This window comes from Pezoporus flaviventris, unplaced genomic scaffold (assembly GCF_033815535.1).
Source record: "Pezoporus flaviventris isolate CSIRO_AGI_PZ_B2104156 unplaced genomic scaffold, CSIRO_AGI_Pfla_v1 ptg000002l, whole genome shotgun sequence".
NCBI classification, from domain to species: domain Eukaryota; kingdom Metazoa; phylum Chordata; class Aves; order Psittaciformes; family Psittacidae; genus Pezoporus; species Pezoporus flaviventris.
The window spans coordinates 83,670,245-83,687,092 of record NW_026892550.1 but is presented as its reverse complement, the minus strand read 5'-3'; the positions used below and the strand labels follow the sequence as shown (position 1 = coordinate 83,687,092).

The window sequence follows — 16,848 nt, the reverse complement described above, 5'->3', positions numbered from 1 at the left end:
GGCCTCGACAGGCTGGCAGGACTCACACTGTCCCTGAACAGAGAGAGGGGTGCACAGCACACGTGTGGGGCTTGGGATACTAACCCTTCCGTCTCTGATGGGAAAACACAAGTGAAACCTCAAGCCTTGCTCCCTGGTTCAGCAGGATGGTTAAAGCATGCTGGAGGAAGGTAACTGCTGCTACAGATCCCTGCTTTTCTCCCAGGGAAGTAAAATATTCATCAGGGAATGATGGAGTTGGGGAGGGAGGAGCAAGTTTTCCTCCCCCAGTCTAGTATAAGCCACCCTCTCACACTGAAGGGTTACTTTGCCTTTCCACCAGTGCATTAGCATTTTCCAGGCTGGAAGGAAGCTGTGCTTCTAAAGCTCAGGCTGTAATTGGGAAAGTTTGCCAGGACAGACCTAATAAGGACACAGCTAGTACCAGCAAAACCATGCCATGCCTGAAATGGTTTAATACAGTCCCCTGGGTGACACAGTAACAACAGGACTTTTCATAAGTGAATTTAGCACCTTTTGAAAACATTATTTCATTTCAGAAGTGCCTTGCACTCCATCAGCACAAATGGAGCCGCAAACACTGCGAGCACAGACCTGTCCTCACCAGCCTTCCAAGCTTTGCTGCACCCTCCCACCAAGATAGCGTTCTGTCCTACCCACCTCCTGTCCAGAGGCAAACGAAGGGAGCAAGAGAGCAGCAGCCACTGTAAAATGAGGAGTTTTACCCCACATTCAGGCTCAGCCTTGGCCAGAGAGGGACTTCCAGAAAGCTGAGCAGGAACTCCAAGTCCTTCCATGACAAAAAACAGACCGCCTGGATCTGGAAACTGGACACTCGTGTTTAGCTCTCCAAATCGGAAGCTGTAAGTCAAACTGAGTTGACAGAGTCACACTGGCACAGGCACGATCCGGGGATGCACTGCAGCCCCTGACATGCTGCTAGCCTCACCCACAGGGAGCAGGGATCCCCTCTCCTCCACTGGGGGGGCAGGATCAGTCAGAACCATTCCTCCCACAATGTTCTCCCATTGTCTACAAAGGGACACTACTTGTGTCCCCTTTCACAAAATTAATATCTAGGGCAGCACTGGGGCTAGACCAGAAAGTGTTAATGGGGTTACAAAGGGTTTTGCTGGCCTATTTTCCAGGCAGACAGGCACCCTTTAATCTCCTTTGGAAACACCTTCACACAAAGGCTGGTACAGCAGCTCAGCTGGAGCCAGGATTTAACATGGAAGAACTTGTCCCTAAGAGATTAAAAGCAGCAGTCAGGCACTGATCCTCCCATCAGACAGGCAGGAATTTCTCAACAAAGTCCAGGGGGCAAGGAGGGTGGATGGGTCCCAGGGACTGCTGCTGCAGCATGCCACAGCTCCCATCATCCATACACGCTGCATGCTTCCAGGGAAGCTGGAGCAAGCATGCGAGGAGCAAGGCTCTTCACTGTAAACTGCAGGCACGGTGCAGTGGTACCCATGCACCCTCTGAAGCAGCAGAGTATCCCTGTGAAATGAGGGGAACAGCAAGCACTGGTCACGATGAAGGGCTAAATCTTGCTCCCTGTACTCTAGGCAACTCATCTCAACTCAGGCTAGAAAATACAGTAACAGAATGGGTGAAGTCTGAGGACGAGAGAGCATGGTGACTGTCAGAGTACACACCAACATCACAGTCCCTGCCTTATGCCCACAGAGAAGAAAAAGAAGGGACAGAAAGAGGAAAGTGGAAGAAAGAGAGTGAGAAAAGTAAAAGGAGGGAAGAGAGGACAGCCACAAGCATCCATGCAAGCACAGTTCAGCTATTCGGTCCCCCCTCCACCTTACCTGGGGGTCCCCAAGGCGACTGATGTCTGGATAAAGGTAAAAGAGGATTCCCTGGGATGCCCCAGGAAGGGAGACTCCCCTGATCAGCAGAACAATCAGCATGAGGTATGGAAACGTGGCCGTGAAATACACCACCTGCGAAGAGGATAGAGAGGCAAACATCAGCGAGCAGCATAGGCCAGAGCACACAGCACTGGCCGGCAGCACAGCACTAACCCCTGGGCAAGGATGATGGGCAGGGGACAGGGCAGGCTGCCCCGCTGAGCACACTGCTGTTGCCTGTGGTAGAAGAAATGCATTTTAATGCACCCAGGAAGCACCTAGCCCCATAAGTAATGCAAACTTACTCTAATAGAGTTGAAATAGTCCATCTAGCAAAGAAGCCACATCCTTTGGGGGAATGTTGCAGGCCAGTATCAGCTAATCCTTCCAGGGTCTCAACTCCTGGTAAATATAGAACTCAATTTGGGGATTACCAGGGTACTCTTAGGACTGTTGAGGCTAATTGTTGAAGGGTGCCACAACAACACGTCTGTGTTTCCCACACAAACTGATATCCAGGGCTCATGAACCTCCCCAGCGATTCAAGTAATGTCATTAATACTTTTGCATTGCCCCCTCACCCTCAAGACTTACTGATCATCTTGAAAAAAAGCTGTTCAGTCTCTTGTATCATGCTAGGCCAAAAAAGAAATGTTGCTCCTTCAGGTTTTTCCTGTGTGGACGTGCTGAATGAGGATTTGCATCAGCACGCTTCACCTGAATGCTACCCTACAGCTCTTTTCTTAGCTTTGGCAGTTATGCTCCAGAGAGCTAAAGTTCATCTCTGGAGGAACTGCAGAATGTAATGATGTGAAATGAACTATTTCTCACACCTGCCCATCCATCCAGAATGAACTGTTTCAAAATCCACCTAAAGCCCATCATCCCGGCGGGGGTTGCAGGCTCTGCCACAGCTAGAGCAGTTTCTGCATTGGAGGAGGTCCTACTAGGAACAAATGTATGATTTCCCTGGACAGTACGACCACTTTCACTCTGCCCCTGGGTAATCCTTATAATCTGAGTGGTGGTTCATAATGAGATTTTCTTCTGGATCTACTCCAATGTACTCCATCTGAATAAGCATCCAAAGCACCTGACACTGCAATGAGAGTACTCCCCAAAGTCAAGATACACACTCTTCAGTGATTCAGTTTTGGACTGGGGAAGGAGAGGAGGATTTGAGAGATAGCCCATTCTTGAAAAAAAACACACTAGTAGATTATCATCTCTGTCTGCAGCTCCAGGTTTTCTATGTATTTAATGTGCCCTGCTCTATATATCATGGCAGCCTTAGGTAATGCCACAGAGGCTGGTGAAAAACACTCCTTGCTGGAGCTCATGATTGCCAGAGATGCCTGTGTGAGCACATCCATCCCATCCCTCTGAACACTGAAGGAATGCAGGGACAGCATCCTTCAACACATGCAAACACCATCATTCATTTCATTCTCAAATTTTCAAGGAGTCTCTGATTTAGAGCTCTACAGTGACAGTTAATCAAATCTGCAGGTCCTGCGGGTTTAACAATCGTCCCTGTATTTATCACACAACCAAATTCTTCTTTCAGAAAACGACAGGATGCAAGTCCAATCTTTCTTAGATCATAAAGGCAAGATTAAAAACAAAACTCATAAAAACAACCCATTGCCTTTGAACCCTAGTGCACGGTCTTCCAGGATGCCACGTTGCACATTCTTGGCTGGATCTCTGAGCAGTATCAGTTTTAGGAGCTTAGCATGCAAACTGGTAGTTGTCTGGCATGGTCTGGATTCACATTTTGGTAATGTCCTATGTGCTTTACAGCCTGCACAAACTAGCATGTAAGGCTTTTCACTCAACAGTCACATCTGCACTGAGACCAGAGGCCTGAATTTGGAGAACATTTTGCTAGATTAAGAGTGCCAAACTTCTATCTAACAACAGGAACATCTGGATCCAATGAGATATTACTCAGTGCTTGGCTTAGACCCAATCTTTTTATTTCTCAGGCATTGTTAGCACTAACTACATCACTAGGAACCTTGCTGGGATCAGTGTGATTGTTCTGTCACATGCTGGTCAACAACATCCAGGGTTTAATTTGAATCTGATCCACATGCCTCAGCAAAGTGGTTCCATCTGTGACAACCTCCTGCATCTGCAAGTGCTCCTCAGGGTCGGGCAGCCCTCACATCAGAGGATGCAAATCGCTGCTGCAATTGAGGCTGCTCAGCCTGGAGAAGAGAAGGCTGTGTGGAGACCTCATAGCAGCCTTCCAGTATCTGAAGGGGGCCTATAGGGATGATGGGGATGGACACTTCATTAGGGACTGTAGTGATAGGACAAGGGGTAATGGGTTAAAACTCAAACAGAGGAAGTTTACATTGGATATAAGGAAGAAGTTCTTTACTGTGAGGCTGGTGAGGCACTGGAATGGGTTGTCAAGGAAGTGGCAAATGCTCCATCTCTGGCAGTATTCAAGGCCAGGCTGAACAGAGCCTTGGGCAGCATGGTCTAGTATGAGGTGACCCTGCCCATGGCAGGGGGGGTTGGAACTGGATGATCTTAAGGTCCTTTCCATCCCAAACCATTCTATGATTCTTATGATGACCATTCTTACTGCGATTCTATGATTTCAGTTCATGATGTTTGCCCCTCCACAGGCAAATCCCCAGGACTAAGGTATATCTCTTCCCCAGTGGGACAGTGGGATTGTATTCCCACAGCCATTCTTATATTTAAAAAGGGTCAATAAACCCATGAACACTGTTGCTTTACTGCAAGAAGTTTTCTGTTTTCAAGAAGATCTCATCGTCACTAGTCCTTTTTGCTAAAAAGGACTTACATCTAACCTAGAACTTGTATCTAAAATAGAATGATTTTGTTCTCAGCACTTCCCACACTATGTTTGCTATATCTTAGTATCATATTTGCTGTTATTAGACTGCGTCTGCTTTCTTTTACCAGGCCACCACAGCAAGCAGTTGCTCTTTTCTTCTAATTTTACACCATGGAAACCAGAAAATACCATCTCCACAAGCTGCTTGATTTCCCTGTCATGTTTCATAATCCCAGACCATTCTGGAAGCAGGAGAAACTGCTAACATTCATGCCATCAACTTGATGGAAATGAATGCAGCTAAAATTTACACCCCATCGCACATGATGTCCTGCCCATAGCATGCAAAGACACCATTTAGATAACATACTAAACCTTTTCAGTTCCATCTGTTCTTGCTGGCTCCAGACAAAGCTGGCTGGGAATGGGTGAGGAGGTGGTAGCAGAAAGTAAGTGATGGGGTGAGTGTAGATGACAGTGGCACACTCTGCAATAGAGGGAGCATGGGATGGAGCTGGGCAATGACACCAACCCTTCCCAGAAGCATTCAAAGTAATACCTCTATGTTGACCAGTCTGGGGAGACTATTATTGCTACGAGCAACTGTAGGAAGAGGTGGGACAAATGAAAAGCAAAAAAGAAGATCCCCAGGATGAAGGGGCAGAGAGGGCTTTGAAGCCATCAGTTACCTTCATTACTATCTAATGAATTTGAAGATTTCCCAGCTGCACTTGCCAACAGAGGCAGAAACACGCTTGCTCACAGTGTGGTGGAAGGGGAAGGAACATGCAACCATCCTGTAAATAGAAAGACTGCAAGATCTCCTGGGCTGGTCACAGAGGGAGACCAGGTGGGGATATATGTCTTGGAAGTGAATGCTCCAAGTTGTCTGGGCACTCACATCCTTTCCTGCCCAAAACACGGAGCCTGCCTCACACTCCTGCAGGCTCCTGCCAGCTTATTCAAAGGGTGGTTCCCAGGAGATGCCCAGGAACTCTCTGAATGTAAAAGAGGTGGGCAGATCAAGTATTCCAGGTGTGATCAAGGGAAGAGGCTGGATATGAAGCAAGGACTCACCTTGCCTGTGGACTTGACCCCTTTCCAGATGCAGAAGTAGCAGATGATCCATGCCAGCAGGAGACACAGGGCCAGCTCCCAGCGCAGGCTGCCCAAGTGCTGGATGCCATCAGAAATCTTTAGCACTCTCCTCCTGCATCGGGGGAAAGCAAAGGAACATCCAGGTGTTACTGATGTTGGCCACTAATGTTCCCAACCACAATGGTTCTCACCAAACCTCCACAGCACCTGATGAGTGTGCTGAGATCTGACTTCTTAACGAGGCTCAGGTCTGAGCTGCAAACCTCAGAAGAATCAAGAGCCAGGGCAGCGATTGTTCCCCTGTACTGGGCATGGTGAGGCTGCATCTCAAATCCTATGTTCAGCTTTGGGCTCCTCACTACAAGAGAGACATTGAGGAACTGGAGCAGGTCCAGAGAAGAGGAACAAAACTGGTGAAGGGTCTGTAGCACAAGTGTGATGAGGAATGGCCGAGGGAACTGGGGGTGTTTAGTCTGGAGAAGAGAAGGCTCGGGGGGATTTTTATCACTCTCTACAGCTACCTGAAAGGAGGATGGAGAGAGGTGGGGGTCAGTCTCTTCTCCCAAGTAACAAGCTACAGGACAAGAGGAAACAGCCTCAAGCTGCACCAGGAGAGGTTTAGACTGGATATTAGGAAAAATTTCTTCTCCGAGAGGGTGCTCAGGCATTGACACAGGCTGCCCAGGGCAGCGATGCAATCACTGTCCCTGGAGGGGTTCAAAAGCCATGTAGGTGAGGCCCTCAGTGACATGGGTTAGTGGTGGCCTTGGCAGTCCTGGGGTAATAATGATGATCTTAAAGGTCTTTTCCAACCTAGCTGATTCTATGAGTCTATGATTCTGATTCTCCTGTCCTCCTCCCACCCTTCATCTGTCTTGGCCTCTCTGCAAGAACATGCAGCACTTGGACACGTAAGCTCTGCCCACAACTTTTCCATGCACATTACAAAGTTCACCTACACTTCTGACATGTTTCAAACCTCACAGCACACATTGTACTTTCCATGTGGAACCCATCAGGACCACTCAAAAAGCAATGCTGCACAACCCCTTCTCTATAGTGCATTTCTGTCTTTAGGAGCAGCTACGTATTTCATCTCAGGACGCAGAGCAGCATAGCGTCCCGTACCATGACTAAGACCCAACCAAGGCCACAATAATCCTCATTGCACAGCCAGAAGATGTCACCTTGGGCATCCTCTTTCAGCCAGTGTGGAGATAAGATCCTGGGTTATATGGACTTTTGTTTGGCTAAGGTCTTATGATCTCATCCTGGTCATAGAACAGCTTTCCATGTCATGCATATGTAAAATCTTCCCATCACTTACAGAAGTAAGGATTCACCCTCCTCCATCTCCTACACTGCACAGATGAACCTGAGCATGGAAACACCATAGCGCAGTCCCAAAGCCCCAAGCCTGATTCAGAGAGGGACATGCACTGCCTTGGACCTTGGAGCCCAGCAGCAATGCCTGCCCTGCTGCAAAACACAGCAGTTAACCCAGAATAAAGGTGGTGCTCCTGAAGAACCACAGTGTAAGACATTGCCTCCTTTCCTGCCTCACAGCCTTGCAGAGGATTGAGGGAATGAGAGAGGGGTCGGAAAAATGAGGCTGCTCCTCCAGATACGTTTTGTCCTGCTGTTCTTTGCCTGCTTCTGAGGACATGGACTCTGTAACCAGTGGGGATGGGTGCCTGTGGACCGTAACTAACTGGGCACTGTACTGCAGCCAGAAGAGGCCTCAGAAGCGTGCCATCAGCCCACTGGCAGGTCAGTGCGTCTCAAGGAACAATGACCTCCCGCCTCTTCGCCCAAGAAGGGCAAGAACAGATGCTGCATCAGAAGCAATGGACAGTGGAAGTTTCTAGTCCTGTGTGCTTATTCTCCAGTAACACAGAGATGGGAACAGCAGTGATGGGAACATCAGCTTTTCCAGCAGCCAGCATCAAGAAAAGCAGGCTAGGGTGGACTACCATCTAAACACATGTGAGCAGCAGGCAGAGGGAGAGTGCGGGATCAGGGAGCACACATGAAATAAAGAAAAATAACAAAATATAAGGTTTAGAAACAGCATCCCTGTGCTGAGCTGGAGATGCCCTGGAGGTGCTGTGTGCTCCGTGCACTGACAGCACCCTGAGGGCAGCAAGGGCAAAGCACTCCATCCATCTAAAAGCAGAAGAGAAATCCATGGTGGCAGCAGAGGGGTTACTTGCACAGTCTATTTAGCCAGGGCTCAGTGCTTAACTGGGCCTGTTCTCCCAGGAGATGCTGAGGATCATGAAGGATGCCAAGCAAACAGGCCTATGCCTTCATGCCAGAAATAAAGCTACTCTGTGCCTCAGGGTAACTAACACAAGGGGAGAAAATAATGAGAATGAGAAAGCAAATTTCAGCGTGAAGCTGACCCTAGCACTTCGTTTCCATTTTGTGGAGCTTCTCTCCTGAGGACAGCTGCATATTAGTCACTCTAAAGTAAAAACGTCACCTCTTTGTCTATTTTTAAGATGAAGACTAGCCCACATACAAAAGCCACCACCCACCATGCCAGAGCCTCCTGAGAACATGATAGTATGACACAGTACCATGGCTTCAAAGGAAACGCATCACCTACTGCATCACCAGCACAGACTCCTGCAATGTATCTCAGGGCTTTAAGGTCTTTCCTTCAACAGCTGAACATATTATAGGTTGCAAAATATGCAGACAAAAACCCCATTGCAGAGCTGCTGCTTTGTGGATCACGCAGATCTCACCCCATTCTCACCTATAGTCTTGGCACCCATGTCCTGAAGAAGGTTACACTGGATGCAGCCCTCAGGCATGTGAAGAACTGCATGGGGCAGACTGCAAGAGCAACAGATAATCCAGCAGATACACAAGCTGTAATCAAAACCATAGGGTAATGGCTACCGTACCCTGAGGGAGTGCCACTAATTTTGTTGAGGTTTGCACCCAGGCAATGTCTGAACAAAGCTTCAGGATGAGAAACATGCAGCCAATTCACCTATATTTGAGGAGGAAACAACTGTATAAGGGAGTTCAGAGCTGGTAATGAAGAACAAGGGAAGAGGCATAAGGGATAGAAGGACAATAAATGAAATATCAAGGGCCAGAGGAGATGGAGCATCAGTGAGGTGAGGCTTTGCACAGTCAGCTAGCCATCACTAAGGTCAGTGAGACTGAGAAGCCCAAAAGGTCCAGAGGGACAGGTATACAGCGTCAGAGGACAAAGTCAGACAGCTCTGAGACATGCCAGCACAGCTGATGATGAACACCATCAGCCCAGCAATGCTACCCTAGACAGATAGTGCTGCCCCTGAGAGCCTTCACTCTGACCTGCCCAGCTTCCTCTTCTGACAAGGACAGGTTAATAGGACATACTGCTGCAGGGCTTGTTCCTTGTCCAGGGAAGATATGTCCCAGAGGAAAGGAGGGTACAGGACTTTCCTTTACTTACTCCCAGAACTCGATGACAGGGGAGGTGGTATTTTCACTGGTCACGTTGAGCGTCGAGTTTGCCTTCTGGAGCTCCATGCAGTTCCCTTTGGGAGAGGTGCAGAAAGAGAGGGAGCATAAGTAGCCATGGCTGCAGTACCAGATGAACTGAAAAAACCTCCCTTTCCATCCCCAACATCAACACTCATTGACATTGAGTCAGACAAATTCTGTATGTTCCCAAAGATGCACAAAAGGAGTCCCTGGTAAGAAACCTCCAGTGGAAGGTTGGGAGGGAGCTCTACACTCACCTGTGTTCCACTCATGATCACAGCTGCCCCAGGGGAGGTCGATGGTGAACGAACTGAAGAGATAAAACAAGGCCCAGGCCAGGACAACGATGTAGTAGAAGTTCAGCAGTACCACGATGACCTGGGAGGCATAGCCAATTCCTGCAGAAAGCAAACCCCAAAGGCAGGTGACCCACACGCCTTGGGGTGGGAACAGGACTCCCCTTGGGAGGTGCTCACATGACGCATTTATCTGTTGCTCTGCATTGACTGCACTGGTAGATGGGTGCCAATGGGGTGACAAAAGCCATTATCCTTTCCCCAAAGCCCACCATGCTGCATCAGGGGCCCCAAGGAACCCCTCTTCCTGCTGCCCCACCACAGACTTCTGTGGTCAAAGGGTGGCAACAGGAGGGAATCTGGGCAGGGGATGGGCAGGTTATGCTTGAAAGCCACGGTGCTGAGTAACACCTCTTCTACCAAAATTCACTTTCTATTCTGTTTCCTCACCCCTTTTCACTTTTGCTTGAGCTTTTACATTAACACCACACACCTTCTCTGAGAGGTGCTGGAGGGGTACCCAAAAGCTTTGGTACACGGGGAGGAGGCAACTGAGACTTTCAGAGAAATCACAGTGAGTGGCTCGAGGCTGGATGACTGTTCTGAAACAGTGTTAGAAGCGGATCTGAGTGCTAACAATTTATTAAGGCAGCTGACACCTTCCAGCACTAAGGTTTTAAGCCACCTGCAAACTCCAGAAAATGACACAGCACTGACTTAAAAAAAGAGTATTATAAGTTCCTCCCATGCTGGGTTCCCCAAGGGTGGGCAGCGGATGTGTGGAGGAACATGGGGAGAGGCATCACTGCTCATTCCCCTGGGCTCCTGTGGTCGCCCCCCCAAGCTCACCCCACTCACCTTCGAAGAGGGGGCAGATCCTGCGCCAGGCTGTCACCCCTCCCTGGCTGGTGTACTGGCCCAGCGCCGTCTCCAGGAAGAAGACAGGGATCCCGCAGGTGAAGAGGAAGATGAGGTAGGGGATGAAGAAGGCACCTAGCAGATTCAAGGAGTGGATAGGAAAAAGTAAGTGCTGTGGGGTGACTGAAGTCAGGCCATCTCCAACATGGCACTGGGCAGGTTGCTCCCAGGGGGAACAGCATGGGAGGGATGGGGGCTGCAGAGGAAGGAAGATTGGATGCTAGGAAAAAGGGATTTTTGTCATATTTCATCTCCTGGAATAATGCAATTGCATGAGAGACTCATCTTTTGGAAAAGACAGAGAGAAAAGGAAAGTGTCTAGGCCTGCTATTTGTGCAGAAAAGAGTGAAACAAGTTCTCGATAGCTGTATAGAAATAGAGAAGAACAGCCTACTGTAAAGCCATTGTAACTTTTAATCGTGTTGGTGATTCCTTTCACATTGATTATTCTGAGTAAGTTGATTAGCCCATGGATGACTACACCAAGGAACTGAGGAGCACATAAAGACTGACACCTTCACCCAGGCTGTGGGTTTGCTCAATTATTTGCTCACTGAAAAGCAAGTAATGTATATACATCACGGCAGCAGCCAGGGCTGCCTTCCCGTTCAAGCCCTATCATGAAACTAGGTGGAGAAAGGGAAAATGCATCAGCCTTTTGATCACCCGAGACTAATGTTAAATGCAGTAATGGCTTTTTACCCTGCAGAGCACAGGGTAAAAAGCCCTGAAAGATGGTCCATGCTCCCTGCTGCACTCATGCATCGCTGAAGCTGTTCAAGCCCTGCTGCAAAGACAGTGACACAGGGCAGGATGGAGAGCTGGTGAGGAAAGGCTATCCCCAAGCACATAGCAGCAGTGGGCTGAGAGGGGCATGCAGGGTCAGAGGTGGCAACCTAGCCAGCCACTAACCATGTTTTCCCTGCCTAGGCCTGTTCTGTGCCTGGGGGGTGCTAAGTGCTCTGGGGGCATGTCAGTGGGGGTGTACGAGAAATAACAATCCTGATGCACAAGTGAACTGAGAACCAAGAGATTTCATTAAAAAAGCTTAGCTAGCACACAGAGGCAGGGACAGGGAAGGGGAGCTTTAGAGACCAGCCAGAATTCCTACCTCATGTTCATCCCAGCCATGTAGAGAGCCACAGCCCTGCCCTTCTTGCAAAAAAAAAATGCAACCAGCAAAAGACAGGGAGAGCATCTTGGCTGCAATCTGTGGGCAAACGGCAGCTGAAGGGATGCCGAAGGCAGCCCTGGGGGAGCAATGAGCAGCTACCCACATGTTCTCCCTTTACCAGTAAATACAAGTTGGTGGGGCAAACAGCAGGGGAAGTGGTTGTATCAACATCATCCCAAGCACAAATACAGGGTGGGCAGAGGCTGGACTGAGAGCAACCCTGAGAAGGACTGGGGGGTGTTGGTTGATGAGGAGCTCAACATGACCCAGCAGTGTGTGCTTGCAACCCAGAAACCAGCCACGGGCTGGGCTGCATCAAAAGGAGAGTGAGCAGCAGGTTGAAGGAGGTGATCCTGCCCCTCTACTCTGCTCTCGTGAGACCTCACTTGGAGCACTGTGTGCAGTTCTGGTGTCTGCAGCACAACAGGGATGTGGACCTGCTCAAGCCAGTCCAGAGGAGGGGCATGAAGGTGTTCTGAGGGCTGGAGCACCTCCCCTAGAGACAGGAGAAGACAGGCTGAGAGAGTTGGGCTTGTTCCCCCTGGAGAAGGCTCCAGAGAGATCTTAGAGCAGCTTCCAGGACCTAAAGGAAGCTACAGGAAGTCTGGGGAGGGACTTTTCAGAAGGGCCTGTAGTGACAGGACAAGGGGGAATGGCTTTAAACTGAAGGAGAGCAGATTTACATTAGATGTTAGAAAAAGATTCCTCACTATGAGGGTGGTGAGACACTGGCACAGGTTGCCCAGAGAAGCTGTGGCTGCCCCATCCCTGGCAGTGTCCAAGGACAGGCTAGACGGGGGCTTTGAGCAACCTGGTCTAGTGGAAGGTGTCCCTGCCCATGGAAGGGGGGTTGGAACTGGATGATCTTAAGGTCCCTTCCAACACAAACCAGTCTATGATTTTATGAGCTCCCAGCTAGCATGCAATCACGTTACCATAAAGTGGAGCCTATTTCCAAGAGATATTATTCTCATACACAATCTGTGTTTAACTGAGCTGCAGCCAGGGGATCCCAGGGAGGGACCGGGCAGCAGTGGGCCCTAGGGTCTGTCTGGGCTGGGGAGCACTGGGGAGGGGCTGCGGTAGCAGCAGCCACACCGCCAGTCAGGCTTCCCTGGTATTTCCCAATCGGAGGGGCCCAGAGAGGGCCTGACCCTGATACAGGAGGTGAAAGCAAGAGCAAACAACAGCAAAACGAACTTTTTTAAACTTTTTTTTTCTTTTTTCTCCACTACAGAGGGCCTTAGCATCGGACACAGAGTGCTAAATGAGTCAGGAACTACCCTTCCTTTGTTACACAGAAATACCCTTAAAGAACCAAAAAGTGACTCTCTACCTCTGTGCATAACTCAGATTTTGCAGATACCTTTTTGGGGAAGAGCCTGATATTTAGGCAAGCAGAACAAGAGCTGAGAGAGGTTGTCACTGCTGCCTACACACAGTTCAGAGCAGGGAGAAAGCTCTGACCCACTGGATGACTGTTTCAACCGATCAGTAATGCTGGTACAAGTGCCAAAGGTCTTAAGCTGGCCATGGCTGACCTAGAGCTGGAAATTAAATAAAGGTCCTCCCCCATTACTGAAGCACCAGAGAAGAAAGTGCCTGGACCAGCCTTCCTGAAGGAGTATGGGACAAAATGTCTGGCAGCCCTTAAAACTGGGATTTAATACAGCAGGGATTTAATACAGCACACCAAGCTGGAGCAGGCTAGGCTCCACAAAGCAGCAAGGAGCCTCAAGTCCAGCACAGCCTCATTGCGCTGCTATGCCCCAGGAGATGTCATACAAGAAATGCTTTCTTCTCTGCACAGGAGTCCCGTGCCCCATCCTTGCTCCAGCCTCACAGGAAAAGGACCAGAGATTAAATATTTGCCCAAGACTTCAAACTCCTCATAGTCTCTGCAGCTTTGTGGGGCTTTGCTGCAGGCTTATTTCTGGGTCCCTCTCCCTCCGATGGGATGATGCCCAGGAAGAGGGGAGCAGTGGGAGCAGACACGGCTCAGCAATCAGCCAAGAAATGTTGCCCATGGAAAAGGAAAATATGGAAAATCCTCCATTTTCAAGGGGGAAATAAATGCCCAACCACCTGGTGAAAAGAAACAAGCACTAAGCAAAACACAGCGTGAATTCAGCTAAACAGCAGTTAATCCTCTTTTATGCAGTTTAGCGAGGCCCATGAGACTACCCTAAGCTCAAGCCAGGGGATTTCAGCCCTGGGTCACCAGTGCTCACTCCCCATCAGCTCCCAGCCAAGCACCATGTTCCCTCTCCCCAGCCCTTCCAGAGAGCCCAATTAGTAATTAATCACCAGAGAGGGGAGCAGCTCCCCCTCTCCACATGCCATTGAGCCCAACTCCAATGAAGCTTCGAGCTTTCAGGTTTTCAGACAGTTTTCTCCCTTAAAAGGCAGCCATAAACACCTGCAAAAGCCCACAGCAAGCAAAAGTGAGCCTAGCTCCGCTGCCGAGCCACAGGGCAGCCTCTTGGGGAGATCAGTCACTGATCACTGCTGAGCAGCATCAATGTGCTGGCACCTTAGCGGTAACACCAATGCCTCAATTCCTTTCTCTGCATAAAGAGCATCCATCCACACACCTCACAGCCCTGACATGCGGCAGGGTCCCCTCTCCCGCATGCTTCCATCTCTGGGGGATGCCAGGGGGACAGGAAGGGTATGGTGCTTCTGAAAGGCAAGGAAAACCTCTTCACTCTGCCTTGTTCCTGCCACCTGGCTCCAGCACCCAGGGGACATCCCTCCATGGTCACACACCAGACCAGGACTTGTAGCTGAGAGCCCCTCGGAGGGTCCCTGATCCTCCAGGAAATGCTGCAGTTCCTCACAGCGCCATCAGTGCCCCGTGGCCTCTCATTTCACTCCCTGCTATGCCACTGGGAATCTTATTTGTACAAGGTGGCTGGTGCACCTCAAGGAAGAAGTGCCTGGGGTGAGACACACTGCTCAGAGAGCCCTATCCCTGCTCTTCCTGCCTCCCCCTGCAGACGGACGCCCACCTCACCAGGAGGACCACACGCTGCTGGAAAACACAGCTACCACCATCAGGGACCTTAGGTCATCACTGCTTGGTTACCCACATCCCACCAGACCAAAACAACTCCTGCTTGTGGCCCAGATGGCAGCACCAGGTTGGCATCCTCTCTTCAGACTCATGACTTGGGTGCTGCTGGGAGGCTTGAGCTAGTGCTGTGCAGGGCCAGGCATGGGGGCTGCAGAGGCAAGAGGGACCACAGAGGGATGGAGGTTGCCAGGTGCCCCTGGGGCTGCACTTACCTCCACCATTCTTGTAGCAGAGGTAGGGGAAGCGCCAGACGTTTCCCAGGCCGATGATCTCCCCAGCCACAGACAAGACATACTCCAGCTTGTTGTTCCACTGCCCTCTGTCCAGGGTCTGGTCATCATCCTCCTCCTCCTTCTCCTTTTCCATGTCGGGGCATGCAGGCACCGTTTCGCCATTGCTGACAATGCCAGGGACTCTGTAATCCATCCCACCTTCAGAAGGAGTTTCCTTCATTACATTCAGCAGAAGCCATGCAATGAGGTAGAAATTTGGGCTATAGGAGGCAAGAGCGGGGAGAGGACGCGCACGCACACTGGATCATTCCTCTCTGTACATGGAAGACCCAGTGGCTCAGCCAGGCTGGAGCTCCTACCATGGCAGGTACAGGGAGCAGACTTGGGGCTGGAGCGGGATCAGATACTTGACCATATATATTATAAGGGTTTCTCTTCTCCCCTGTTGCTGCTTACTGCAGTCTGGTTTTGAAGACCATGGAATGAAAGCCGCAAAACACACAGAAGTCTTAGACTTGGGAAGAGGACAAACTGAAATAAGAGAGAAACTTTTTTGGTGGCGGCAACAGTTGCTGGCAATCTACTAGGCTGCAAGGAAATGTGAGTTTTCAGAATGGCGCTGTCCTCCTAACAGCAGGAAAAGAGGGGGTCCATCTGAGATGTCTCATTTCCCAGGGTCTGCCCCTGCAAACATCTACCCATTACCTGCAGAGGCTCCCCACAACACCACTCTCAGCAAGTTTTGGTACTGCAAGAGCTTCTCTAATCTCTAAAGAGATCCCTGCTAAGAGAAGTAGATCAGCACAGAGTAGGTGAGCCCCTGTCCTGTTGTCCCACTTTGCCCCAACATCCTCCAAGAGGCCACCTCTCCTCCCAGGAAAGCCAGGGCATAGCACAAGTGACTGCTGGTGCACAGCTGGTGCCCCAGAGCACAGCTGGGGCAGTAAGGGTGGCACCAGCTCTGCTGGAGCCGTTTAGGAGTCTTGGGGGTGGCTTAAGCGTGTTCCTCATGGGTAGGATTCCACCCTGGCTGCAGGGCAAAGGGCGAGGACTGTGGTTTCCAGCAACACCCACTGCCAAAGCTGGGATCACTGAGGACCTCATGCCAAGGAGGGCACCTTCCTCTGCACAGCGCCAGCCCACAAGCCTGCTCATGCTCTGCAGAGGCTGATCCCCAGCCCCAGCCCAATGCTGCCATTCATTCCCACCTGCAACTCCCTTGCCAGGAGAGCAGGAAAAGGCTCTGGCAGCAAATGACTCTTCCTGCATCCAGGGAGAGGAAAAAAGGGCAAAGCAGCACTTTCCACCTCTCTCCCTCCCCCATTATATTCCCCCATAAAACACTTCGGACATGAAGAAGAAACACTGGCAGGCATTTGACAGCAGCCACAAGGAAGGGCTGGGAGGACCCCTGCACGCTAGAGAATGATTAAACAGGCAGAAAGCGCACCGTGACCTCTCATCCAGGCAGACCCAGGGGGTACGGGGGGAGCGGGGCAAGAAGGAAACGGGAGCAGAGGTGTTACCTTGCGGACACCGCTGTCGGGGCGCAGCCAACAGGAGACACGAAGGCAGGACCGAAAGGTGCTGGCTATTTAAAGTGTGGAAAGGAAAACTTCGGCGGTGGTGTAATCCTAGACTTCGCCCAACCCACATTCCTTCCCCCACCCCCCAGGGCTGGACAAAAACCTACACATGACTGATTTCATGGCCAGTGCAAAGGGGCTCGTTCCCCCCGCCTGCCAGAAGGGCTCACGCTGCCTCTGCCCATGCTCTTCCCTACTGGGCCAGGAGCACTTAGCTCCTGCTTTCCGTCCTCACCCTGCCCAACACTGCCCCTGAAAGCATGGGAGAAAGGGGAGACCACAACACACAGGTGCC

At 50.4% G+C, this 16,848-nt stretch overlaps 1 protein-coding gene across 2 annotated transcripts in view; it reads right to left on the bottom strand.

Moving 5' to 3' along the window:
* The window catches only part of LOC133264807 (sodium- and chloride-dependent GABA transporter 2), a 30,484-nt gene extending 14,528 nt beyond the window's left edge, over nucleotides 1–15,956 (bottom strand). The window contains exons 1-7 of one of the 2 annotated variants that reach the window (XM_061444791.1): nucleotides 15,833–15,956; nucleotides 14,947–15,165; nucleotides 10,425–10,559; nucleotides 9,528–9,668; nucleotides 9,239–9,323; nucleotides 5,761–5,893; nucleotides 1,824–1,958 (exon numbers count right to left, since the gene is read on the bottom strand). In XM_061444791.1, the coding sequence (XP_061300775.1) occupies nucleotides 1,824–1,958; nucleotides 5,761–5,893; nucleotides 9,239–9,323; nucleotides 9,528–9,668; nucleotides 10,425–10,559; nucleotides 14,947–15,160 (843 nt within the window). In that variant the 5' untranslated portion in view covers nucleotides 15,161–15,165; nucleotides 15,833–15,956. Of the gene's footprint in view, nucleotides 1–1,823; nucleotides 1,959–5,760; nucleotides 5,894–9,238; nucleotides 9,324–9,527; nucleotides 9,669–10,424; nucleotides 10,560–14,946; nucleotides 15,185–15,832 lie in introns of those variants that run through there. The other variant, XM_061444790.1, reaches the window with a different exon arrangement.
* Between the last annotated feature and the right edge of the window lie 892 nt (nucleotides 15,957–16,848).